The 27,118-nt window shown below is 44.9% G+C and overlaps 1 protein-coding gene across 7 annotated transcripts in view; it reads right to left on the bottom strand.

Annotated features, from left to right (window-relative positions):
* The window catches only part of FOXN3 (forkhead box N3), a 207,751-nt gene that overhangs the window by 115,807 nt on the left and 64,826 nt on the right, over nt 1–27,118 (bottom strand). For 2 of the 7 annotated variants that reach the window (XM_071557690.1, XM_071557691.1), the window contains exon 2: nt 16,924–17,480. In XM_071557690.1, the coding sequence (XP_071413791.1) occupies nt 16,924–17,466 (543 nt within the window). In that variant the 5' untranslated portion in view covers nt 17,467–17,480. Of the gene's footprint in view, nt 1–16,923; nt 17,481–18,651; nt 19,104–27,118 lie in introns of those variants that run through there. The other 5 variants (XM_071557689.1, XM_071557692.1, XM_071557694.1 and 2 more) reach the window with 5 other exon arrangements.

Here is a 27,118-nt window from a genome sequence, read left to right as displayed (position 1 = left end):
ATGTGGAGGCTTCAATTTCAAAGCGACAAGAAAATTACATACCCAGGCAGAAGACACCTGTCTGTCTCCACTGACTGCCATGTTGCAAGGTGATAAAAGCACCCTCCTTCATTCCTAGCTGTACCCTTTGGTGTCCTCTGGCAGCAGCTCTGCAGACCATCTGTGCATGAGAGCACAAAGCTTCCCACACTGCTCCAGCCCACGGATGGCTGGAGACAGCCACGGCCACGGCATTACCACAGCAGCAAAGAGGAAACATTGTGGCATATGGATTAAGTACGGTGTCCAACCTGGCAGCAAGCACAGTCCCTGGCCCTTCCTGAAGGATGTGGCACCAGCTCTCACTGTGCCACAGCTGGGGAGCCTGCACCCAGCCCCATGGCATGAGCATCCTACCACAAAGGTCAAGGTCCAGGAGGGAGACACAGGAGACGTTTCCCTTCTCAGCAGAAGGATGCAGTGGCAGGGGATAAGAAAGCTACATGGTCAGGTGTCATTCAAGGCATCTTCAAGGTGGAGTAAGTGAAAAGGAACAACACCTGAGTGTCTCATTGTGGAAGCCATTAATTCAGACGTGTTCACACTTCCTCCCACTTTAAGTTTGCTGCAGAAGCACAGGCTTGTAAAACGAGCAAGAAGATGAACTTGGGTAGCCTTCAAAGTTTAATTCATGGTAAGCTTCATTAAAACTGTAAGAAGACTCCCTTTACTATTTTACTCCACACAGCCATCTCAAAAATAGACTTGACAATTACGGGGTTTTTTGTCTTGGGGTTCTTAGGTGACTGTATTTTTACAAGCATTGCTACATGGGTTGCAACTGGTAAAATGGTAAAAGCAGCAGATACAAGAAAGTTTGGCATGAAGAACTCCTGTAGCAGGAGCCATTTAATCAAGCATATTTTACAGTGGATAATTAACACTGCATTTCAGCTGCCCTGAGCACCTCCACCAGTAAAACAGATTTGAAAGTGTGCAGATAGTTTATTAAACATGGCAAAGTGATTTCAGTAGAAAAATAAGATGTGAACTCTCTGTTGTTCACAGACTTAAAGCAAAAAAGGAATATTTAAATCTACAATTTTTCCAAGGAAGCTAGCAAGTCCCTAATCAAAACCTACAGGTTGGTGAGAATAGGATTCACAGGTTTATTCATGTTATTTCCTGGGGAGACTAGTTCTGCATTAGCAGAGCATTAATCAAAGTCTAAATACTTAAGAATCCTGACAATATAGATTCTTTCTCTGTTCAAAGTCTACCTCATTTTTCTGGATGCCATTCCAAATCTCACAATGATTTTGCTATTTCATACAAGCAGCAAAGGACAAGCAGGTTTCCTCAAATTCAGAGAAGAGAATTGAAAGGCACGTGATGGAGTCAGGAGCAGAGAGCCAGCCTGCAAACTCACTGAAACAGACCCAACAGAAATAGAAATGTCACTCTTCAGGGCGCTCGTTCAGCTAAGCTGGTAGCAAACAGGATGTGAGCATCAGTCACTGTGTGCAGATAAGAGGTTATTCAGAATAGCAAGTTCAGGCACAGACCGGGTCTTTTACCTGCTAAGGAAAGAGTGGGAGGAAGGAGGGGGTAAAAAACAGCTTTCAACCCACTCACCGCAACCCTGCCCACCTGGGTTTTCCCTGGCTCCCTTTTAACTGAATTATCTCACAGGCAGTCATTTTTCATTTTCAAGTGCCATGTTCACAGAACGCCCCCACGAAATAGAAAGCCTGAGAATACTTCGAGTGTACTGAAAGGAGAAATGACAGGCTCCTCTGGAAAATGAGACACTGGACAACCCCAGCAGCACCAGCAGCCCTGAGAAGACGGACTGGGGCTCTTCCTGAAAGACACACCAACTACAGAAGGGGAGGATTTATGCTTGGCTTGAACAGGAGAACGAGAAACAATTTGGAGCAGGGGAGAGGAAAAAGAGAAGATAACACTGTTGGATGGAGACTGGAAACCTCTCGAAATTAGAAAAGTTATATCAACTTCTACATGGGGCAAACTCATCATCTTCACTCTCCCACTCCCTGGTATTTACTAGCAAGCTATTACTCATTCTGATCATTGTATACAAAAACGCTGCTGATCAATATTGCACAAGAGTGATTAGTGCTCAATGATTAAACATCAGTGTATGAATTTATCTGACTTAACATGCCTGAAGTGGAAGGAAACAGGGAGAAACAATTCCTGAGCAGACTCTGGTAATGGAAATTGACAACTTGCCCAACATCAGATGATGATGTTGTGAGGAACTCAGAAGTAACAAGGAAGACATGTGTGATATTCTCAGAAGGATAGAAAATTGTTTTACTCCAAATAATTTATGATCAAATATGCCTTTGAACAGATGCACCAACTAAAGGAAAAGAAAATCTCCTCCACGGATGCCAAAGCAGGGCTATTTTGATGACGCAGGTGTCATGCAAACAGGCCTGCTGTGACCTGAGTCACTGCCCCAGGTCTCCTGTGATCTTTTTCTCTATCAGTTTCACACAGGAAGCCTTCATATTTGACACACCAAAAATAGCACATGGTTTACGAATGAAAATCCTGCTTCAAAAAAAGGTCACAACTTTTTTCTTTTTCAAAATGCAAATGCACTTTCAGCACAGTCTGAAAGCACTTGCCCCTGTGTTCCTCAGCAGACGTTTATGATCAGTTCCATTTATAGATGATGCAAGTAAGAAAAAAGAGAACTCAGAAGGGGGGGAAAACCCCACAAAAACAACAATTGGAAAAGAATACCTGAATACGAAAAGCAATCAAAAATAATACACGAATGCCCTTATGGAGAAAAATGCATAACTAGAAAATGAGGTCCAAACTGCTGAAGGCCCTACTGAAAGGCTGAGGAAAAAGGAAGGGGCCCCTTATATTCGACTCCATTCATCCTATCAATGCTACAACACTTTGGCAGCAGTCATCTTACCTTTCAGAGCTGCATAATGTACCAAATACAGCTGAAAACCAGTAACCAGCCCTTGAGCATGCCCGTGGTGTAACATCCCACTGCTGCTTGCCCCCAAGAGGAAGCCAGTTATACCAGCTCCAAAACGCCAGCCCACAGAAGGGCTGGCTGCTCGAAAGGGTCTTTCTCCCTTCAGAGTCACACCCAGTGACCACAGCTGCACAGAGCAGAACTTTCTGTAATTACTGTGCTTTTCTGGCAAAAGACTCTCCCAGGCAATACTAAACACACCACCACCAAAAGAATTTGAAAGACACTTGACAGATTATACCTTTATTGCAACCTCCAGAATCTGGATTTAATATTGCCAGTCTGAAGCACTTTTAGCATGTGGGTACTTTAGATGTTTCTATTATAAAGTCATGAGGTGGTGCAAAATCATGTTGGGGGTGGGAGGGGACACACAAACCAAAATCTTTCAGTAAAAGACCTTAAAGGCTTTATTTAAAATAAGGTGAACATCCCCTCCCTCATTATTTTAAATGACAACCTGATTTTTAAGCCAATTTCATAACTTTTGAGATACAAATCTCTATATAAATAGCCTCCCACACCACTGTTATCATATCCATTCATATTACTACACAAACACACCCTTAGATGCCAAACATTACTTGGTCTAACTTAAAAGCCATGCAACACAAACAGCTACATGTGGTGTGAACCGAAAAGCCATTTAAACCACTTTGGAACCAACAGGAATCAAGAGATAGTCAAAACAGGAAAAACGCAAGAGTTTACTGATGAAGCGAATTCTTCCCCTTGTTAATACATGGCTAAATTAAAGGTTCAGAGTCCCAATCCAGCAAATTTGTGAACCCTGTTTTATAAATAGCAAGGGGGATAAATCTAAGTTGATGTGACACTTAAGTGGATAATTCTACCATAATTAAGACATGGACTCCTGTCCCATTAGCTCAAGCCCAGACAAATACATTTTTAGCATGTCAGACACTACTGGAGGGCGCGTGCGATTCAAGTGCTGGTGAAAGAGTAGAAGGTAATTAGCAGAAGTGGTTGGATCATAAACATATTTACTTTGAAACTAAAATAATGCAAGTATTTTAGCATGGGGGGTAAGACATTTTCCTGTATTTTTCCTAGTCAACAGAAAAACAGGATGAAAAAGCAAGACCTTTCCTACAATTTCACTGCTACAAATTAAAATCAAAGCTTTCTAAATTAAATTTTTTTTTTCCAAACAAGAATGGCAGTAAACCTTGTCTCTTAATAGAAAGGCTCATAATTACATTTCTGCTTTTCCGAATTCAAAATCACTCTGCTCTAAAAACCAACAGCAAATGGCACACCAAAGCAGACTTGCTAAGCCAAGAACAAGAACTTTGTTCCTCTGAACAAATGCAGCACTGTCCAAAAGGAGGTGAAGTTTTAGCAAAACCTGAGACAACAAAAATTTACTCAAAGTGGAGGTGTTTTACTAAATTTTAAAGGCTAGTTTGATTTGAAGAAAACGAGAGAGATGGTTCAGGTTAGTTAAAACTCTTAATTTAGAGTGATCTGTTTAGACTAACTGGTAACAAGTTGGGGCAATGGAGGATAGGATGTCTGTCCCAAGAAAATTTTGCAGAGATGAACCACTATGGCAGCATCTTGTTTTTCTAGCACAGAGACAGAAGCACATAGAAAGCTATATTTGACAACCTGATTTTTGCTCCCATTTTACCTTAAAAGGGTTTGGATGAACTAAAAACAATGCAACTGTGCAGTGCTTTTTATATATATTTGTATACACACACACACACATGTATATAGATAGATAAAAATAAAAATTAATTTAAGCAGAAAAGGAAGGTACAGCCTGAGAAATAAAAATGCATTTTCCTTAATAGCTGGTAGCTAGCACTGGACTGAGTCTTCTGTGCAATTTGTCTCTATGACAGCTGCTTTCCTCTTTCTCTGCCATGCAGCCAGAAGTCTAGAAAGTATTAGAAATCAATATAAAATTGTAAAAACCAAATTACCCTCTTTTACAAAGGCAAGGTCTGTATATTTAACCCTGAGGACTGAAGGGGAAAACCTTCATCTGTATAGAAAAAAACACAAATAAATCAGTGCAATGATTAATCATGTAACAATAAATGCACTGCATTAATTGCAAAAACAGGAAAAAACCATTTTGGACAACTTATCGGACTGCTTCAAATTAAAACATGCAACACTACTAGTGCCAGCAATTGTCTAATTCCCAGCCATCTCAGTCACATCCTGACTCTCCAGCTTCCCAACTCTCCCAACTGAAGACTGAAAACTGCACTTCCTGTGCACATCACGCATTCCTTCCCACCCCAGCTATGCAGGCAGGCCAGAAAGCCACTCACACTATTGCATGAGGAAAAGGTTCTTCACCCAGAGGGTGGCTGGGCACTGGCAGGCTCCCCAGGGCAGGGGGCACAGCACCAAGTGTAACAGAGTTCAAGAAGTGTTTGGACAATGCTCTCAGGCACATAGTGTGACTCTCAGGGATGGCCCTGTGCGAGGCCAAGAGCTGGACTCAATGATCCTTGTGGGTCCCTTCTAACTCAGGATATTCTATGATTCTATTCATCTACAGCCCCTTAATCCTCAAGTACTTAAAGAAGGGTGGAATTATGTAAGAATTGTATCATTATTTCCAGTTAAATTATAAATAAATATTATCTCTGAAGGGGATTCCTGCAGAACTGAAAACCTTTTGGCCCAGAGTATTCTCCCAAAGCCTAAGTGTAATTGTAGATCTGTATGAGCCAGCAGCAGGCAGTTCTTAAAGCTGTCAAACATTGCTCTCCAAAAGCCTTCCAAGTGCTCCCAGGAGCACGGATGAGCTCTGCAAGTGCAGTGATTCTGGGTTATTCTGGGACTGGAGCAGGCTGCACAGCCAGGCACTGCAAAGCCAAGTACTGAGGAGAATCCTTCAAATACAGCTTTTCTGCATGGCAAGGACTTTATTCCTAAAGACGAATCTTTCAATATCTATTTAGTTCTCTCCAACTAGTTAAGGAAAACAGATCTAATTACCAAACTGCTACATTTATTACATTCTTTATCACTTAACAGCGATGTTTACCATTCCTCCTACTCTAAACCCAGAACACTTTATTAATGGTTTCCCTATTTTTACTGAAGCACAAAGACCCTCTAAGAGGGGTGTTCACACTCCCCACCCTGAAAGGTGAGGAAAAGAGATAAAAATATTTAAGTGACAGCTTGAGATATCCCAGCACCTAACCCTACTCTTCCATGAACCTGCACAGCCCCTGCAGGTTGCACTGCAGGCATTTTTTTTTCAGCTGTAAACTCAGAAAAACACTTATAATAGTTCTTCATCTCAGTGAGTATCCTCCCACAGTAGGCAGCCGTGGGATCTCATAAACACAGCTCTGGAGCACAGCCTAATTTTCTGCTCAAAGCTTGAATGAGCGTAAATTCAGAATTCAACTAGATTCTCTTATGCAAAATCCCATCAATAAGTTTCTGCTCCACGTACTGCCACAGAAAATTCTCCATGCCACTGAGATTTACCCGTACAGAAGCCCATTCATTCCTCTGCTTACCAACAGTTGTCTTTCAGCAAGTTACACCAGTGCTTCAAAATCCTGAGACTTCTCCACTAGTGGTAAATTGCTACTGTTCACTGCTGCAATGAAATACAGCAATTCAGCACACTGTAGATAGTATTTTGGTATCTTAAGTCACTGGCTAAGGGCAGCAATTTGATTTCTTTTCTGCTGCAACAAGGAAAAAACCACTCACATTTAAGATCCTTGGAATGAGTACTCCCATAAATTCCTACACCAGTCCTCAAGACAATTTTTCCATAACACACAGAATGAAATTTGAAGAACTAAACTGAAAAAATTAATTAAAAAAATTAATTGAAACATTCTGCCTCCAAAATTATTATAATGGATAACTGAGTAAGATCAGAGGCATCACTTATGGCCACGATTGCTGCTTTGCACAGCCCTTCCCAATTCTGGTGCTGTTTACTCAAGAGCAGATCAAAAGCAACTCCTCTGAAGTCAGGAGTCCAAACTGCTGGGAGAGCAGAAAAAAAACAAAAACAAAAAAGCATTCCCCAGGCTAAGAAGGCCATTAATGACCTACCAAAATTTTAGGAGTAAAAAAGTTGTATGCCAAACCAGGAAGGTTGCTCCCTTTCTTTCTCTCTCTCTCCAGCAGCTCAGCTTGTATGACTTCCATCACTGTTGAGTTTGACACCACTGACAACTACATGAAATTTAGGACTCTTAAGAAGCCTGTTTTGTTGCCAGCAAGTAGTCACACCTTGCCAGCATCCAGACTATTACAAATGTGCTTATTTTCAAGAAAAGATAACCACTGTTTCATTGCCATTGCAATAAATGGCCAGACACAGCAGCAACAATGACTATGTGTTGGTGCACTGTCCCAACTACCAGGCATCTCAGCTGCTCCGGGCACTCGATCAGTAAGATCTGAAGACTGCAGGCTAAGAGGAATCATGGACATGATGGTCTGGCAGAGCCAAGGCATTCTGCATTCCCTTGTGCAATTAAAGGTGAGAATTGCTGGGAACTTCAGTCCTGGATACTAATTTTGCTCCAAGGGATAATATCTCAGGAAGCTCTTGATAAAAGCAGCACAACTGAGGAAGGTGCTTCTTGCCCCGCCCACGAGGCCAAGTAGTCCCAGGCCAGTCAGACTGCTGAAATCATCCACAGGGTCACTGTCAAACAGCAGCTTCAGGCGGGCCACCTTTGTCTCCTTAAAGAAGGAATATGGTATTACTTCTGTGACTGAATTCTTCCCAGTCAGAGAAAAGACACACAGAAATTAAGCCAGGAAAACTAAGCTGTAAGACTGATAAAAGCATCCAAGCACACATACAGAGTCCACTTTACTTTTAAGAATGTCACAACTCAAGTATCAGGGACTCATAACTGCACCTGAACCAACCACCCGTGTTTCTCTGCTGTTTGTCAGCAAAGCACTACTGGATAGTCAGATTTGGCAGCTCCTCTTCCACAGCCCACCTATAATAATTTCCCAGCTCTGAAGCTGAGAAGGTCCCCTGCTTTTGGTCAGATCCAAGACACTGGAGCAGGTGGGGAATGGTTGGGAAAGGGACTGAAACTAACCAGGAACTAGATCAAATGACTGATGTTAGGAAGCTAAATTAAAATTTTTCCTTGAGACTAAAACTTAAATACTGAATCATTAACAAGATAGTTGCTACTACTGAAGAAAACAAACTCTCATTGTTCCTAAACTACTTAAAAAACAAACACACTTGAACTAGAAGTACCATAAAACCAGCAAGATTCTTATATATCTCATAAAAGCAAACTTTATTCAGTATCTTCCTTTACCTAGAAGACAGGAGACTTGAATTGTACTGGTTGAAAATACAAGACTATAAACCAAAAGACAAAAACAAATACTTTAAGATATAAAGCTTTATCAGCTTAAAAATACATATAAGCATGCAGCACATCTTTCCCAAGAAACTTACAAAGCAAAACTTAACCAGAAGCAGCCACATGGGGCTTTTTAAAGCAAATCTTTGCTCACAAGACTAACTGCATAAAATCAGAGACAGGCTTGGCTTGGAAGAGACCTCCAAGTATCACCTGGTTCCAACCGACCCACCATGGGAAGGGATCCTGGGGCCCCATCAAACGTGGCCTTGAAAACTTCCAGGGATATGGCCCCCACAGTATTCTGGGCAGCCTGTTTCAGTGTCTCACCACCCTCACAATAAAGAATTTCTTCCAAACATCTAATCTGAATCTCTCGGTTTAAAACTGTTCCCCCTTGTCCTGTCACTCTCTGCCTGTACATATAAAATCACTCTCTCTCTCCTGTAAGCCTCCCTTAAGTACTAGAAGGCTGCAATAAGGAACCTTCTCTTCTCCAAGCTGAACAACCACAGCTCTCTCAGTCTCCTTCACAAGAGGTGCTCTGGCCCCCTGATCATCCTCGGGGTCGTCCTCTGGACCCTCTCCAACAGGTCCACATCCTTCCTGTGTCAGGGGCCCCACAGTTGGATGCAGAACTCCAGGTGGGGTCTCACCGGAGTGGAAGGGCAGATTCCCCTCCCTCAGTCTCTGCTGGCCACACTGCTTTTGATGCAGCCCAGGACAGAGATGGCTGGCTGGGCTGCAACGCACATTGCTGAGCCATGTCCAGCTTTTCACCCATGAGAACCCCCAAGTCCCTCTCTATAGAGCTGCTCTCAATGATTTCATCTCCCAGCCCATACTCATGCCTGGGATTGCCCCAACCCAGATGGAGCACTGTGCACTTGGACTTGTTGACCATAACACAGAACATTGTTATAGCTACATACTGTGTTTGGACCATGACCTCATCTAGCAACAGTGTGCCCAGTCCTGAAGTGAAAGTGGTCAATTACTTTTATGTTTTAACCCACCACTGACCAACATACAAGTAACAACTAACTGAACTAAAACCAGTCACACTGGGTCCCTTCTTCATAAGAATTTTGCCTTGTTACTCTGCACCATCCATTTGTTTTAACCAGATTTATGATGAAGTTACAGCAATTAGCTGAAAAGAACACAGAAGGAGCAGCTACGAGCAGCCTGCAGACTGCTGCCCAGAGCCCACAGGGCCAGTCACCTGAATAATTTGACAAGAAACGCAGAGATGCTGCAGGACTGAACCAAGGTTTCAGCTGTCTGGCTGAGCAAGCAGGACACACAAACTGCCTGAACCCAGAGCAAAGAAAGGAAGTTTCTCCAGCAACTCAAAGGCTACTTCAGGCTGCCTAAAGAATATTCTCAACTCCTCAATTATTTTCAACTGCTCAATCATGAACAAGACTTTTAAATGCTTTTTCACAAGGTCTTCACCCAGGAAATGAAGCCACACAGCACAATTTGCTGGGCTTTTTCAGACCAGGTAAAACACTTCATTTCCCTTTCAGAAAAGGAAGGAGAAGTTTAACTGACACGTGTTTAGTAATTAAAATGGATTCTTTGATGTTTTGCAAGTGACGTGCAAGACAGGAGAGCATACACTCAGCCACACCAGCCAGACCAGTAAGCCCAGTTCACCTTTGATGTTCAGCTACAACTGCAGTTAGCACAGCCACCATTGTGGGCCTGGAGCTCGGGGACATGTCTTGCCGCATTCACTAATGGACACGTCCAAGTGCTCCTCTGTACCCACACTATTCAGCCCCTCATCAGCGAGGCCTCCTGTGCTCAAACCAGAGTGCAGCTCCAGCATCTGTGCTTCCTTTGCTGGCAGTGGCAACAGCAGTTCATTAGCTCTCTGACAATTAGGAGGAAACCTAGGAGGTGATGAGGACGTAACAACAGCAGCATGAACAAGTCTGACAATTGATTTTATAGACTTCCTTTCCTCTTCTGCAATAGCTTTTCAGAGCATAGACAGCACAGCTCCATGGAGAGTCAACTCTACTAGCAGTATTCAGAACCTTGAGTTACAATAAAAAACAAACCTTGAGAAAACATGTGTGTGCACACACATCTCAGAGCAACTTTCAGAGGACCATTTCACCCACGTTCTGTGGATCCAATCCAGCACTAAGCATGTATCTGACTGAACATACAAGCAGTCCCAGTGATTTAAGTGCAGCCTGTAGTCTCCAAGGTAAGAGCATCCTCCGCCCCTTCCCTTCGCCTCCCCATCTTCTCCTGCTGTCACCAGGTCAGCTCTGAGCTGGCTGGAAGCTGCAGGCACAGCTCCATGCCAGATTAAACAGAGCTGAGCCCATGGCCTGTACTGACACTGGTGCTCCTCTAACCACAGTAACCATGAACTAACCAGGGATCTGAAAACGAATGCAGCTAAATTAGCCCACTGAAAAATAACCCAGACAGAAATTATACAAACGGTTTTCAGCCCGCTCATTGCATGGTGACACCCATGTCAGTATGAGCTGAAGAGAGGGGCTGGCAATACAGCCCCACACCAGTTCCATCTGCCAGGAAAGGGAAGAGGCAGCCAAGCTGGGCAGGGATCATGCATGATGGTGGCAGGCCAGACTTTGACCACTTTAAATTGGCTACAGAACACCATAAAGAGCCACTAACATGGACAACTTAAACTGCAAAAGTACAGTCCTGCTCCTAAGGTTAAACATAAATAAACATCTCCACAGAAGAAAAACCCCCATTGTATTTAAATTTCTGCTCTCATTTCATCTTAACTTTTACTGTGTGGCAGGGACCACATCCATTACCCCACCAAGCAGTCACGCACCCGGCAGCTGCTAAGCCCTCCTTCCGTCAGGAATTGCTTGTCTCCTCAGCAATCCGAACTGGTGGTGTTCCACAGCCTTCCCATTATCTCTATTCCCCTTGTCATGTCAGCACAACTGTTACTTGAACTGTGCTGCAACTTGAATTGGGGAATTATGCTGAAACATAAGAATTAGAAAAAGAGGAAAAAGTAAAAATCCAGCCAGATAATATCTCTGGACAGATCCACAGTTTGTCACTGAAATGCGAGAGTTCATGTGCCAGAAAGGTGCTGGAGCAAAGAGAAGCAAGTGAGTGCAACTACAGCTAAAAAATGGACATCAACCCCACCACAGCCCAAGGCCAATGCGCAAAGAGCAGCTCCTGCTTTACTGGGCCCTTTCAGTGCTGCATCATCTTTGCTGTGAATGAAGAGCACAGAAAGGGCCCCATTACTCCAGCTGCCAATCTCCTCTGGTAGGTCAATGGCCTGTCACTGTGCAACCAATACCCCAGTTACCCAGCAGGGCACCTGCCCACAGGCTGTTTGTATCTTAACCAAGAGCAAGGTAACATAAATACCTTAGATACAAGGTTCAGAGAACTCTCCAGATATTGCCAGCTCCTCATCATTACTTGAAAAAGAACAGACTGTGCTTTGTAAAGCTCTGTAACAGTTAATACAGGCAGACTCCACTGCAAAGACTTAGCTCTGATGTAAAGCAGCTGGAAGCCAGTGAAATGGAAGCATGTTACTTGCATGCACAGCTTTAGGAAATCTATTATTTAAATATTCTGCATAATTTCTGGGGTTTGCAATCCAAAAACAAAACTGAAAGGGTTCAAGAAAAGTTCTCCATAAATTGTCTGGTATGTGGAAACTCCATTTACAGTATGGTTCTAGAAACTTTTATGACTGCTCTAGAAAGAGATGACCCTCGTTTCTCCACATACCAATTTGAGGAGAAAATTGCTGATATTGGAGAACTTTGGTGTGACAAGCAGAGATATAAGAATATGGATTTCAATTTAAAACTAGACAAATTCCACCTTAAAACCAAAATATATCCTTTTAATAACTTGAGAAATTAAACAGTTCCAGCAGCTTATTTGGGACATTATTTTTATTAATGGATTCAATATTATTTGAAGCTGGTTTTTTTGGAGTTGGTTGGGTTGGGTTTTTTTTCACTTTAGCTCTACCAGATGTTATAAAAGCAGTGAAATTCTGACACTTCTGTTATTTGGGTCAGTCTAGGTGACAACAACATTAAAAACAGGAGATATTTCTATCCTGAGAGTGCCACCCAACTTTCACAGAAAATCTTCTCAAATAACAACATTAAAAGAGGGAAGACAAGATCCCATGTCCCTCACCTTTGTGCATATGCAGATTGGATTAGGGGATTCTAACAAAGAACAAGCAGGCTCCTGTTCCTCTCACTCCAGCTAACACTTACCTTTCTGCAGGGTTTTACCTCCCAAAAGCCCAGACATTATCAAATCAGAGGAAAGACATGTGCAGGAGGCACTCCTGAAATTTCAGTCTCTTGTGCCCAGAGGCTCCCGACAGCTCCTGGCAGACGCCCTGACAGCGCTTAAGAGAGGCAGTGCAATAGATGAGGACAAGTTGGACATCAGCTCTCAAAGAGCTCAAGGACCACTCCTGAGCCCTCAATCTCAGAGCCTGCTCCAGACGGAGGAGGAGCCTGGCCCGATCTCCATGACCCAGTTATGGACCATGTACTTCTAAGAATAACTTCCACATCAAGCAAGGAGAATTTTCTTCTCCCATCCCTATAAACATATCCTTTACCCTCATTACATTTTTATTAAGATGTTCCTCAGCACAAGTGCCAAACCAACCTTTAAGATGCTCGAATGTTTTCAGCCATGCACACAGCTGGGAGCATGTGTGTGTTTCCCAATCTCAGACAACACAGAGCAGACACAAAGAGGAGCCCTCTCGATAGAATGGATGCTTAAAAAAAGAACAGACTGGGGAAAGGCAGCAGAATAGCAGAGAAGAGCAAGGGGACAGGAGCTCCAGCCTTTATAACTGCAGGCTGTTCGCTGAGACAAAAATATTGCAGCGAAGCCAAGGAGGTCAAACATCATTTCCCCTCATCTGGTAACAATGACTGAGGAAGCCTGCGTTCATAAAAGGCACAGATTTAATACACACCCTGGAAAGACAATCCTACCAGTCTTTGTTCAAAGCAGGAATCCCTACACTAATAAAACACATCTTCAAAGGAGAAGGAGTAGGGCTTGTAACAAAATTTTTCAGCAGCCCCTTAGCTCAAGCAGCACTAGTGGGCGCAGCTATAATCACAGCAAACCTACATAATGGGTCTGAACTAGCTTAGCCCTTTCCCTGCAAACAGAGAGGCTGCCACATCAGTAACTCCGTTGCTACGGCAACTGCTTACTTTCCATATCAACTGCAAACTCGTTGCTATGGAGACACATATACAAGAAAAATTCCTCTCTATAGCCAAGGACCAGATGGTAGGGAATTCAGGGAAGTCATGGACTAACGGGCTGTACTAAATGGGACACACACTAGAGGACATTTAGATCTGTATGTTCACAATAGGATTAATCTGAACAAGTGAATTCACAGGTCTGGCAGCATAAACAAAGCCAGGGAACTCCTCATCTACTCCCCATCATGTGATACTTCATACTCTGGCCAACTACTATTAAATTGCTGAGCTCAATGCAAAGAGGTTTGTACAATTAAGGGCTCAGCATTTTCCCTTCTTCAGCCCAGCTCTCTGTCTCGATCCAGATCAACCTTATCACAAAGTTACATTGAATAGCCACACTGTCGGCTTGCCAGGTAAGCCTGATGGCACCGCAGCTGAAGTGAAATAGCAGGAGTGTAAAAACAAACCCAAGCAGGAAAATGTCTTTTCCTGGCACGCCTAAAAGCACCAGGACAGGGCAAGTCAAAAACTGATGCAGTACAGCCTATTTTTTTTTCTCCTCTCTGTTACAATGATCTCACATCAGGAAATTCAGGCATTCATAGGCAGGCAGAAAAAGCTCAGACTATCAGATGCATATTTAGCCCCATGAATATAAACTAGTGGAACCCAAGACTGAGAAAACTACTATGAAGAGGGAATTCAAAAAATAATTAAGTGTTCAGCAGAACTTTTTTTTAGAAAAATGATTACTGAAAGGCTACACAAACACTGGAAAGCACAACTATGAGAGAAAAAGCTTCCAGCTTTTCACCAAGTGTCAATGCACATCAACCACTAAATGCTTGTAATTCCCAGCACCGATTAACTTCTTCCCCCCATACTGTACACGTTTCAGATCCCATCTTGTTAGCATTTCATAACATGCCATTTGTTAAATACTGCCTTTTTTTCCCCACCTAAAAACAGTAGAACAGGCAGACTCCAAACCTGTAATTTGCAGAATCAGGCTGCAAAGGAGAAGTGGCATAAAATCGTTCCTTATAGATGAAAACCTCACTTTCACCTGCCCCACGGCACAGACCCAAACCAGAGAACCCTTTAGATGGACACCTTCCTTCTGAACAGCAGAGAAATTTGCTGCAAGTACTCGAATCAACCCAAAGTGTGCATGCACACACACAAAGATATTTTCAAAGCCATCAGATGACAGTTACTGCTTTCCAAGTCCACAATTAGCTGTCAAGCACCTGATTCAGCAACTCTGACTGAGGGCCAATTCTGCACTCAGGACTCTGCCACATTGCTTGGCCAAGACATGAGATAAAACCCAACAGGAGACTTAAATGACCTTCCATGGTGCATTTTATAATTTAAGATTCCCATCTCATTCACCTTAATGCTGACTACCTGCAGTTATTAGCATCTCCAGGAAGTAGAAGAAATTCTTTCTCATAATCTGGGATTTTCCAGGAATGAATAAAACTCCACCTTGTTATTCATACAGGCAAGGCCTCCCACCACACCTTGTTGTCTATGTAACCATGGCTCTAATCATGAATTTGAGACATAGGTGACTAGTCATGCATTGAGCTGTGCCACTTCCCTGAGAAGAAGCAGCACATTATGTTATTGCTCATATGAGCTCACTGGACTGCCGGATATTTGACAGATAAAACATGAAGACAAGTTCCTCATAGGAAGGAAGTTGAAACCCGAATAGTCAACTTGTAAACAGAGGAAGACGGATTGAACAAAACACAAATGGCAGTGTTAAGCACATGTCTTCCAAGCTACAGTATTTTGGGGGGTTTTTAAATGCTTTGCGTGACGATTTCTTACAGTCTGGGACAGGATCATTAAAGTCTGGTGTGGCGTTTATTAAATGTAAGACTCTGGTTCACACAGCACAAGATTCAGTTCAGAAACAGGTTTTTTTAATCTTTCACAGCAACTAATTGATAAAAATACCAACACACGGTGTGTGATCAGCAATATGGAGACAGTGGATTCTAAATAATAATATTTTTTTAAAAAGAAAGAAAACAAAAATAGAAACGTCAATCCTTTAAAAAAGGAAAACTTCAGAGAAGAGAAAGTTAAGTAATCTAAAATGAGAAGCTGCTTTAGGGCAGTGTATGACTCTACCTCTGGAGTTACTGGAGCTCCTATTGCACAGCTTTTAAAGTTAAATAGCACACAAAATAGGGAGAACAGCACCACCAAGAGAAGTCTAGTTTCAGGGTAACCAGTTATAAGACAATCACAGCATTTACCTCACTGAAATACAAAGCTAAGTGCATTTATTGTTTCTGCCAGGGAAAAGTGTTCACGGTCTGATCTTCAGCCAATTTTAGAGACAAACCACCAGTTACGTGATCTTACCCACTATTTATTTCCCTAACCTCTGGGAAGGCCTCTGAAATTTATCTGCAAGTTGGTATTTTTATCAGTATACCCATATTTTGCCAAAGATTCACCCAGACCGCTACTTCTTGAGCCAGTCCCCTTCAGAAACTGCTACCTGCTCTCAGGCAGACTGACGCAGCAGAGGGCTGTGCAGAGGATGCCTGCGCTGCTCCGCCCGCCCCCCACTGCCTCACACACAGCCCCTTCCTGCAGACACTGCTGAGGAGCGAGCGATGAAACCAGGCGACAACTGAGAGCAGAAAGCAAAGATGTGCTCCCCAAGCTTCTGCACTGCACCAGGCAGAGAACAACTGAAATATGGTGAATGGTAACTTTCCCCTTTGATGCCAGACCTGTTTCATCTCTTGGAAGAGTTTTTCTAAACCTGCTTGAAATGGAACAAAGCTTTATCACCAAAATTCAGAACTACTTCGTTTGGTGTAAGAGAAAGAATTTTTTTTTCAGATTACAACACAGGCCAGTGATGGACTCTTATATAAGGCATACCCTTTCACTATACATTTGTATAAGCCAAGAACAGCAAGCAGCCTATTTATAACATGATTACATTCATCTAGTATAGCTGGAAACCATTACCACAGCATGATAACTAAAGACAATATTTAACCACTATGCATGAAGACACCAGCTGGGGGGATAAGAAAAAACACACACACACACACACCCCGAGTGCTTTCTTACAGATGTCTAGACAATGAATTTAATAAAATCAGAATGAGCAATGCTAAAGAAATGTTGGCTCTCTGAATTTAATGAACTACGTTACTAGGGACATGGTTGAACGTTTTGTATTTCACTGTTAAGGACACGTTCTGGGATTAGCAGGTGACTATATTCAGAACTAGACAGGTTTCCATAGTTCCAAACTTACCTGACTTCTGTCTTTGTCCACTTTCTTAAAACACTTATTCAAGGATAGATTATGTCTCACAGAATTTTTCCATCCAGTGGGTGCATTTGCAAAATAAGGAAAGTGTTCCAAGATCCAGTTGTATATATCCTTTACGGGCAGTCTTTTGGTTGGCGAGTCCTCAATGGCCATAAAGATGAGGCAGCTAAAGGAATAAGGAGGTTTGCAGTTGGGGTTCTGCTTGGCATCGTAGGGCAGGTCAGAGTGGGCAGGAGATGGTGGCGTGTCATCACCAATGTCCTGAACAGGGCTAACACTCCTTAACACCGAGTCCCCAAAGCTTTTCAGCAAGTTCTTACTCTCGTGTAACCAGTTCAAATTAGTTAGTTCTTCATCTTCCATAGCCCCTTTATCTAATCTGATGGCAGGCAAGGAGAAGTCTAGGTCCTCATCATCATGAAGTGCCTTTGATAAATCACTATCTTGGTAACGTTGGCTCAATCCACTGGGAACGCTAATTCCTGAGCCCTCTGGCTTCTTACTGGGAGGCATGACTGGACCCATTTAGACAGCAATTCCTGTAAGAGGGAACCCAAAGGAAAGGGAGAAAGAAACAGAGAAAAGTTAGCTCATGAAAAGGTCCTGTATAATGTTTTCACAGCTTTTTCCTAACTGGTCACTTAGGCTTTTGCCATCTGTATTAAACATGACAGATTCACAAACACTCTTCCACAACTGTTGAGGAAAATAATCTAAAGTCAGCACACAGGAAGAAATTTCAGTTGATGGAATGATAATCCAGATACACCTCAGTAACGTGAAGCCGCACACAGGAAATCCCAAAAACATGTCCCTTTAATGATGAATAGGGTATCAAATAATTGATTATATATGACTATATCACTTTAGTAAGCATGTGAACTAAAAAAAAAAGTAAGAATGACTTAAGGGCAGTTGCTTCAGATTAATTTCAGCTGTTTCACATTTGAGGCCAATACAACAGCCCCATGATTAAAGTCACTCTGGCTAAAGGCTGAGGCAAACATCCAATCTTGCTATGGACTCAGCTGCATCAAAACTCAGAAATGACAGCAGAACTTCAAAACCAGCAAGGGCAGGAGGAGGGAAAGCAACACACGGTAGTTTTGGGATCAGGGCCAAGACAGGGAAGCAAGTGCCAGAGGAACAGAGCACTTTAAAAACATATGTAAACAGAGAAGATACTAACATTAGCTGAACTGTATTTCAAACATGGTAGAAAAGAGAGTCTGAAAGATTGCTGTGATACTCAACAGGGGCCTGAGAGAGGTGGAATGTGCTGCTGAGGGTACTGAATCAGCCCTGAGGGGGACACCTGTGAGCAGTAATATTTGGGATGACCTGAACCCTTCCAGAAGCTCAGTGAAGTCAGGCACCTGCCCAACTCAAGAGCCCAACAATTCCAATTCAGAAGCAGGAGGCAGCTTCCCTCGGCTTGTACGTAACAGTCAAACTGTCAGGACATAGGTCTGGAAATGTCAACAGCAGAAGAACAAAAACTGGAAAGAGTTAATAATGGATTTTAAAGGGATGAAACTTCCTGCACAAACACTGAACAAGAACAAAATGATTCCGTGTACCTAGAACATAACCTCAGCAGCTACCTAAAGTCACGCAGTCACACATTTTATGAACATATTACACCAAAGCAGCCATTACTAAAAATAAAACACACAGAACTTTTCCGCACAGAAGCCTGTCAATACGCACCATCACTCAAGCCAGTCAGTGAAAATGCGCAGTTTTACACGAGTATCTAGAAAAAGAAAAGTATTAGGGAAAGGAAAAAATACCGAGGCAGGTATAAACACCGGGTGGCCAAACCTACGTCGGTCCCACTTCCCAGCTTTCAAAACTGCAGCCAACGCAACCAGAAGGTAAACAAGGGAATCGCCGGCGTCCTGGGGCTCCGGCATTGCCTACCTACGCCGCACGCTCAACTTTGACTCCAAATGGAAGTTACGTCCCATGAGCTTCTAAACAGGAAAATTATATGATGGCTGACAGTAAAGTAATTTAATTGCACTGTTGCTATGACAACGAGCTGCTCTCTTTCTGTTTAATTTGCTTATTTGCCAGTATCCTCCCGAAGGGCCGTATCACTCCATGATTTTTCTCCCTGTCCCTCTTTCCCCACTCCAAGCGGCGGGGGTGACCGGGCGGCCGCGGCCCCGCGGAGCCTCCTCGGGCCGGCAGGGAGGGCCGGCGGGGCGCGGCAGCTCAGCGGCTCCCAGCGGGGCCGCCGCGGGCGGGCGAGCGGGCGGGGGTGCCCGGGGCTGCCCCCGCGGCGGCGGGGCCCGACGGGGGCCACGCGTGGGGGCTCCTGGGGGAGCGCTAACGGGGCCCGCAGCGGCGGCCGCGGCGTCCCCCCCCCCCCCCCCCCCCCGGCAGACAAAGGCGCGGAGGCCGCTCGGGCCCCGCTAAGGGGCGCGGAACCGGCGCGGGCGGCCCCGCTGCCCACGGGGGGGGCGCCCCGGGAGAGCCCCCCCCGCCCCGCCGCGCGGGGGGCGCGCGCCCATTGGCTGCGCCCGCAGCCAATCAATGGCGTTGCCAGGCGACCGGGACTGCCCCGGCGCGCGCCGCGCACCCGCCAATGCCGGGCAGATGTCAGCGGCCCGCGCCGGGCCCGCGCGCACCGCCCGCACGTGCGTGTGTGTGCGCGTGTGCCCCGCGCTCCTCGCGCGCTCACCGCCGGCGACACCAGCCGGGCCGCGCGCGGCCCCCCGGCGCGCGCACAGCAGGGTCACGGCGGCGCGCGCCGGGCCGCGCACCAACTCCCGGCCAAGTTGTGGCGCGGGCCGGGCCGGGCCGGACCGGACGGGACTGCAGCGCACCCGCACCGCACCGCACCGCGCCCTCCCGCGGCGGGCCCGCGCAGCCCTGCGCGACCCCCGCCAACAACAACAACAGCAGCAGCAGCAACTTACGGGGGGGGGGGGGGGGCGGCGGTCTCACCGCGGTCCCGTCATGGCAGTGGCACAAACTTTCATCTGACGGAGCCGGGCATGGCGCGCCCCGCCTCAGCCCGAGCCCCGGGGGTGCCGCGGGGGTCCCGGCGCACGGGGCTCCGCCGCCAGCATGGGGCCCGCCCGCCCCGCGCTCCCGACGGGCAGCGGTCGCCTCGGTGAGAGCCCGAGAGCGAGAAATTGTTTCCACTGCAAACAAAAAAGGCGACACATGACCAGGGAGGGAGGGGAGAGAGGGAAAACGTGGGCTGGGCCAGCCGCGACGGGAGAAGCCGCGTAAGGGAGGGAGGGAGGCAGGGCCGCGGGCGGTGGGGGAGGGCGGCGGCTCCGCGGGCCCGCAGCGGGCACGGGCCGTGCCCTCCCCGGGGCGCCCGCCCGGCGGCGGCTCCCGCCGGGGTCGTGCCGGGCCGGCGGCGCTGGCCGGGGCCGGGTGGGGGTGCGAGGGCGGGGGTGAGGCGCCCGACGAAGTTCCTGGTGCGGAGAGAACCGGCGGCGGCGACGCGCCCACTTGTCCGAGTCTCCCTTTCCCCGGCGCGGCCGGGCCGGCCCCGACTGAACCGCGGCGGGCACCGAGGGCGCCGACAGCCCCGGGAGCCCACGGGTCAGCACAGCGCAGCGCTGCCCCTGCCTCCCCCCGCAAGAGACGCGGGGAAGACACCTTTCAGCACCCTCCCTGCGGGCAGGTAGTCCCTGCCGGCCCCGCCGGCACACGGAGCAGACCCGGACAGCGACAGGAGCGATCGCGGTCAGGGCTCTGTCGCGGACTCTGTGTCACGACACTACGGCCCCTGCTGATGGTCGGTCTGCACGCTGGGCAGTAGGGAACGGTGTTGCAGAAATCTGCAGTAACAGCCGACGGGGCAAAAAATATGTATATTTCTTTAAAGAAATCTGCTTTAAAATAAGGCTTTGCTCAATTAAGAAGAATGATGTGTTTTGTCCTCTGCTACCATACCCTGAAATAACTAGTATTAACTTGAGTAAAAAACCCTTACCATCAGTTAAATTAATTGAAGGGAACTAACTTGGTTTAAAAATAAAGAAGCTGCCTAGTCTAGACGTCAGTAATTGAACATACAGGCTCCTGTATGCTACATGCCTGATCTGGAGCAGCTTCAGCGATTTGCAGCACAGAATTAAAGTAAAACTGTCCACCCACAAAGAAAGTACATGGGATTGTTTTGTAGCTGACCCACAAAAATCAAAGACTCCACTCTGGGTAAACAAGGCTCTCAGATTTGGCATACTTGCAAATTTACCTTTGGTATAGAAAAGGTCTGCTGCAAAAATGTATAAACAGCATAATTCAAGTCAGAAATACAGGTATCCTTTCCAATGCAGCCCTCCCTGAACACAGAAACTGTCACTAAGCATTTTTAGCTGTTTTATTTAGAAAAGTTGGGACAGCTGTCTCAAGACCTTGAAGGAATTCTGTGCTGGCCCACAGCCAGTATTATCCCACTTAACCAGGTTCATCACTGTATCCTCCTGCATGCCTGTGTCCATACTAAATCCTCATTTCTTAAGGCATGGGTTACCTCTGACACTCGCAAAATTTTCATTTTTATACTGGAGTGGCACCTACCTCATTTTCAGTGCAGGACTAAGAGGCATTTTGTTGATTCTTTGGAACTAGAAATTCCTGTCATAACTAGCTAAGACTTTGTTTTGCCAATAGCTTTCCCTCCCCTTACCAGTGAACTGCTATTTCACATTCTTGCATATTTGCAAGACATGTCAGCAGCTGAATTGCAGAATGGGAAAAGAATACCTATCAGGCAGCAGCAGAGTATCATCGTTACCCACTGGTAACCCTGCTCTGTGACACCACCAGCCCTAACACTCCAACAGTCAGCAGACCATTAGTTTACACAGTTCTTATCTCATGGCCGTTTGGTTTCAAACCCAAACTAAATTATCAAGTCCTAACTCCACCCACCTGAATTTACTCCAAATGATTCAACGTTTTTCTGAGTGAATCAACATCTCTCTTTATTGGCAAGCAAGGAGATTTATTGCATTTATTGTCACTTGTAAAAGTCAAGTGTCTTGAAAGACTACCAAGGATTCAGCTAATAAGTACTTCTGAAGTGAGAAAGGGGAAGCCTCATGAGATGCAAAGTAGTATGCAAAGAAAATTATTCCTTGAATTCATTATGTACACATCCTATTCAGCTCAGTTCTGTTCAAAATCAGTGGCCAAATTCCTCATCAATATTGGTGGCATAAGATTGGTTCCAGAGTTTTCTGCCTTTTCCATGGCAGGTAGGAATTTCCTCAGTGAGCAGGCTAAGGGCTCCACTGAAGGGCCGCTGTGAGACATTTGCTGTGTGCACAGAAGAGCCAGCAGGATGAAGCACGGGCCAGCAGCAGGACACAGGGAAGCCTCAGGGAGCAGGGGGACAGCCTGCCTGCTGAGTCGGAGGCTGGCACAGGGCTCCCTGCTGAGGTGCCACAGGAAAGGCAGCGGTGCGGGGCAGCCTCTCGCTGGCTCCCACTGAGCCCTGAGCTCAACAGCAACTGGAGCTGCTGACTTGCAGAGCAGTGAAACACCAGCAGCAAGGCAAACACTGATATCTTGCCTCTTGGGAAGACTGTCCACCAACTCCTGACTCTTTACTGAGATACCTAATACAACTAATTTAAGAAAGGAGCATCCAGTCTCACACAGCACCATTAAAAGATCATTAATTGCTGGCTTAAAGGCTACAGCAGCATCAGAACATCTGATGGATGGCCATCAAGTAACTAAATACTCCCTGTAATCTCAGGCAAGCTACCATATTTATTAGGGTGTTGATTTCCCCATTTCTGAGACAGGAATAATACTAATTCATTTAGCAAAAGATTTGCAACACTGACAGATGAAACTGTTTGTACATCAAGACCAAAGTACTTGCCGTACCGAAGGCCAATTAGAAGTACCAACAGTGCAGAGCTGCACTTTAGCCTTGTGGGCTAATATACAACAGTCTAATCTTTCCACTCAGATTTCAGAATACCAACTGCAGATGTTGCAGTATCTTATTTAATGAGGATTTCCAGCCATTTCACTGTACTCCTTTATCTCTTATCCTCCTCTAGATTGGAATCTTTGAAAATTTCCCACAAGTCATCAAGCACACAAGCCATCAAGGGTCACAGGCTCATCTTCACCCCTCTATCTCCATCTCTGTTGGAAACATCTCTCTTTGCTAGCATTATAACCATGTGTCATGGTTTAACCCCCAGATGGCAACCAAATACCAGAGCCACTTGCTCCCCCCCACCCCCAAACACACACACACTGTGGGTGAGGACTCAGAATTAAAAAATAAATTAAAAAAAAACCACCAACCCTAACACAAAACCAAAAACAAATACCTCGTGGACTGAGATAAGAACAGTTTCATAATTCAAACAAAATATAATAATCATAACAATAAAGATAACAATTCTAATAGTAATGGAGAGAGAAATGGAAAAGAGAAATAACACCCCAGAGGAACAGGTAATGCACAATACCATTGCTCACCACCCACTGAGCAACATTATTCTCATATTAAAACCAAAATACGGCTCTGTATAAGCACCATTGTCCCAGTCAAAAGCAGAACACCATGTCACATGACCTCGCTAAATAACTTCTATTTTCTGGCCTCACCTGTCTCACTATTCAACAGCCCTCCACTACTTACCCTCACCTTCAAGCCCCTGTTCATCTCCAATCATAATAGCCTTATTGATTGGCATCCTTGTCTATGTTTATTCAGATTTCTTCCCTGAAGTCTGTGCAAATTTGCCAGCTAAGCTTGCTCATTAGGATTTAGAATTTGACACACAGCTGTACAAAAAAACTCCTAATTCCGATGAGTCGTGGTCCACAAGGTACTTTTCAAAGACTCGTGGACAGGGCTGCTGCCTCTTGTGATCAGTCCCTCAGTGTGTGACACAACTCAGGCCCTGACACCGTACACCAGACATCTCATTTTGTTTGAATTCCTCCCCTATGCAGAATGACTGGTGTCCCACACATCAGTCCTGCTACTTCTAATCTTCTCTTTCGTCTGAGGCAATGGATTTAATCCTGTACGGAGCAGAAGCATGTTGAACACCTTTGAGCAGTTACAAAAACTGAATTGTGAATACAGTATGTTTGTTCATTTCCTCTTTCACAACTCCTGTTCCCAGTGTTCTTCTTCTGCAATATCAACACTTCTTTATTTTCTTTATTTTTAACCACAGAAGACCAGCTGGGTTTTGTTTTTTTCCACTATGTCCACTTTCGGAGCAGAGAAACAGCCATGTCTGAACTTCCTGAGCAGTACCTGAAGAGTAAGAGTCCCTGCCTTGTACAGAGGTAATGCACCTAAGCCATCTGACAATCAGTGCCTTGCTGTGATGAAAAGGAGCAGCTCTGCCCTCGCAGCTTCTCCAAGCGCAGTCCTCCCTGTCCCGTGTCTTTTATAAGCGTGTGCTCCCCTTTCTCCTCCCACACCAAGCACTAGCTAAAGACACACACTGCACATGCAATGAAGGCCCAGCTTACCAATATCTCTATCTTTTGCTCATTCACTCATTCACATGGAATCAGATTTACAAAGCATTTCCCCAAGCTTTTATTCAATTACTCTTCAACTTCTCATTTGCCCCAGCAGGCAAAACCCAACAGAAACAGAACTGAATCAGTGAGGAAAGAAGCACTGATACAAAGCTTTGTCAGAAATGTGAGCAAACAAAACTGTCTACAGCATTTCTGTTTCCCAGGCTCAAATAAAATTAGGTTCTTACAATAAAATCCACAGTTTTTATGAAATAGCTCCTTTATAAATTAATGTATGCACATTTATGATGTTATTGTAGTAACACTTGCAGTTTCTAGGAAAATGAGTATACTCAGTGCTAAAATTATATACAGCTGACAAACTACCAGCCACTGTGTTTCTGTACATGAGTGTGGTGGGAGGAAAGCATCATGCATGCTCGTTTCTCCTACATACATTTGTTAAAACAGGCCCATATGAAAGATACTTTTCCAGTGTAATTACCCAACATAAAAGCACCCCAAGCACAAACCTACCTTATACTGCAAATGAGAAGCTTCTGCCACTGCAGCTTATTTTAGCAGCCTCACCAGTGGAAAACAAAATGTTGCTAGGATGAACACATCTTTACTGGAATCTTCTGCTCTAATGGCTATATTGGTCTGAACTCACCTAACCTAACCCAGTTGGCACATTAACTGCAATACAAGCCAGTACTTCTGGTACAATTCAGTATTTGAAAAGGCTGAAAAGATGACAGAACTCCTTTCTGTAGTTTGGTGCTTTGACTCTGCTATCTGTTGTACAGGTGTAATGCTCCAAAATGTGGCCTGGACTTACCTTACCATCAGTATTCACCATTTGGCAGCTGAAGTCAAACTTACAAGTAATCAGCAGAACAAGAAATCAACTGTATTTTTGTTCTCATGAGCAACATGGAGGAAATGCAGCAACCAACATTTCAGAGAAGTAAACATCAGAAGTTTGGGGGAAAGCTGCAGTGGAGGACCATGTTCTTTTTATAAAGTGCCCAAAATGTATTGCCAAATGGAATTTCTAAAACTAAGACAAAATTATTTCCAGGTAACATCTCAACTTGCCTCAGCTTTCCTGTATATATTCATTTCATCAATGACTTTAGGAGTTTATCCTTTATTTGTGTGCCTATGCATGCAAAATTAAGTTGCAACAGGGCATCATGGTAGCGAAGTTTGTGCTCACATCTCATCACCCGAGGATCTCTGAAACTGACACTAAACACAGTTTGCCATCACCACTTCTGAGAGCTAGAAGGTGATTATTCACCTCTAACTACCTGCTTGTGCCAGGTGCATTTTCTAACCACAACGGTACTGAGTCTCAGCTTGATTTCCAGGTCTTTGTAGAACAGGATATTCCAGAGTCCTTCCCTCTACTGCCTACACGGCTCTACTCTCTCTTCCTGTATGTTTCTTGAACACTGTTCCCAGAGGAAATCCTGTGAAATGCAGATTCCCAGACTGTGACAACACAGACACAGGTACAGGAGCCTGTATGAGGTGATGCAGTGATGAAGCACAAGCATGGCTGACCTAGAGTTGTGTCTACAAAAAGATGCTGAGAGAGCGCAGGTTGTGAGAAACACACCAAGTGTCATAAAATGAATAAGCAGATTTCTATCCTTAGTGTGTTTTAGTGCTATGGATCAGCCTACCAAAAGCATCAGGGAGCAAAGAATGGAAAGCAATGAAAAACTGCAATGGAAGGACTAAAAAGAGTCAGTAGTATCTGCAGAAACCTCCTGTGCTGTCCTGCTCCCCTCCACAGCCACAGAAGAGGTGACCTCCAAGGCTGAACCAGAGAGCAGCCACGAGGCAGAGCAGGTAAGTGAGATTTGGGGAGGAAGGAGGAAAGCTGGCACAGAACAAAAAGCACAGCTAAAGTACTCACATCCCAGCAGCAACTTCTATGGCCAGAGAACCACCCCCACTCATGTCTTGTGAGGTGGGTTTCCCTGCAAGCAGCTTTTGGCTTCTCCATGGTGAAAAGTCTGCATTATCATTATGGGCTGAATTATCCACTGAGGCATTAATTTCTACCAGGCCTTTTGGCACTGCCACAGTCTTTCTGGCAACAGGTAACTTCAGTGAGCAGCTGGAATAATCTGGGAGGTGTGGTGCATCTGGCATTTCACAGACTTTTTGCAGGCAAATTTCACATTCCACGGGTTTCTCACAGGAATGCCACAATGATGGAGTGGGTCTCAGCAGCCAAAGCACTGCAAAATAATCTTGGGAATGTTTTTGTCTTTAAATCTGCAGTCCGGTAAACATTGATAGGTAAGCCTTCTTCTAAGGTTCAGCTAGTTCCAGCACAGTTTAGCACTTCCATAGCCATTTCAAGGACAAACAGTTTAGCAGCTCCACAGGCATTTCAAGGACAAAATAATGCTATGGCTATGTTGTGGTTTAACCCCAGCCAGCAACAAAGTACCACACAACTGTTCCTTCACTCCCCCTTCCTCAGGTGGGATGGGATGGAGAATCAGAAAAGGGTAAAACCTGTGAGTTGAGAACAGTTTAATAAATGAAATAAAGTACAATATAATAACAATAATAATAATAGTAAAGAAAAGGGAGATATGAGAGAGGGAGAGAAAGAAACAAAACTTTAGAGAAACAAATGATGCACAATACATTTGGTCACTGT

This window comes from Pithys albifrons, chromosome 6, assembly GCF_047495875.1.
Source record: "Pithys albifrons albifrons isolate INPA30051 chromosome 6, PitAlb_v1, whole genome shotgun sequence".
Classification (NCBI taxonomy): Eukaryota; Metazoa; Chordata; class Aves; order Passeriformes; family Thamnophilidae; genus Pithys; species Pithys albifrons.
The sequence above is the reverse complement of the archived record's forward strand: the minus strand, read 5'-3'. Positions and strand labels throughout refer to the sequence as shown.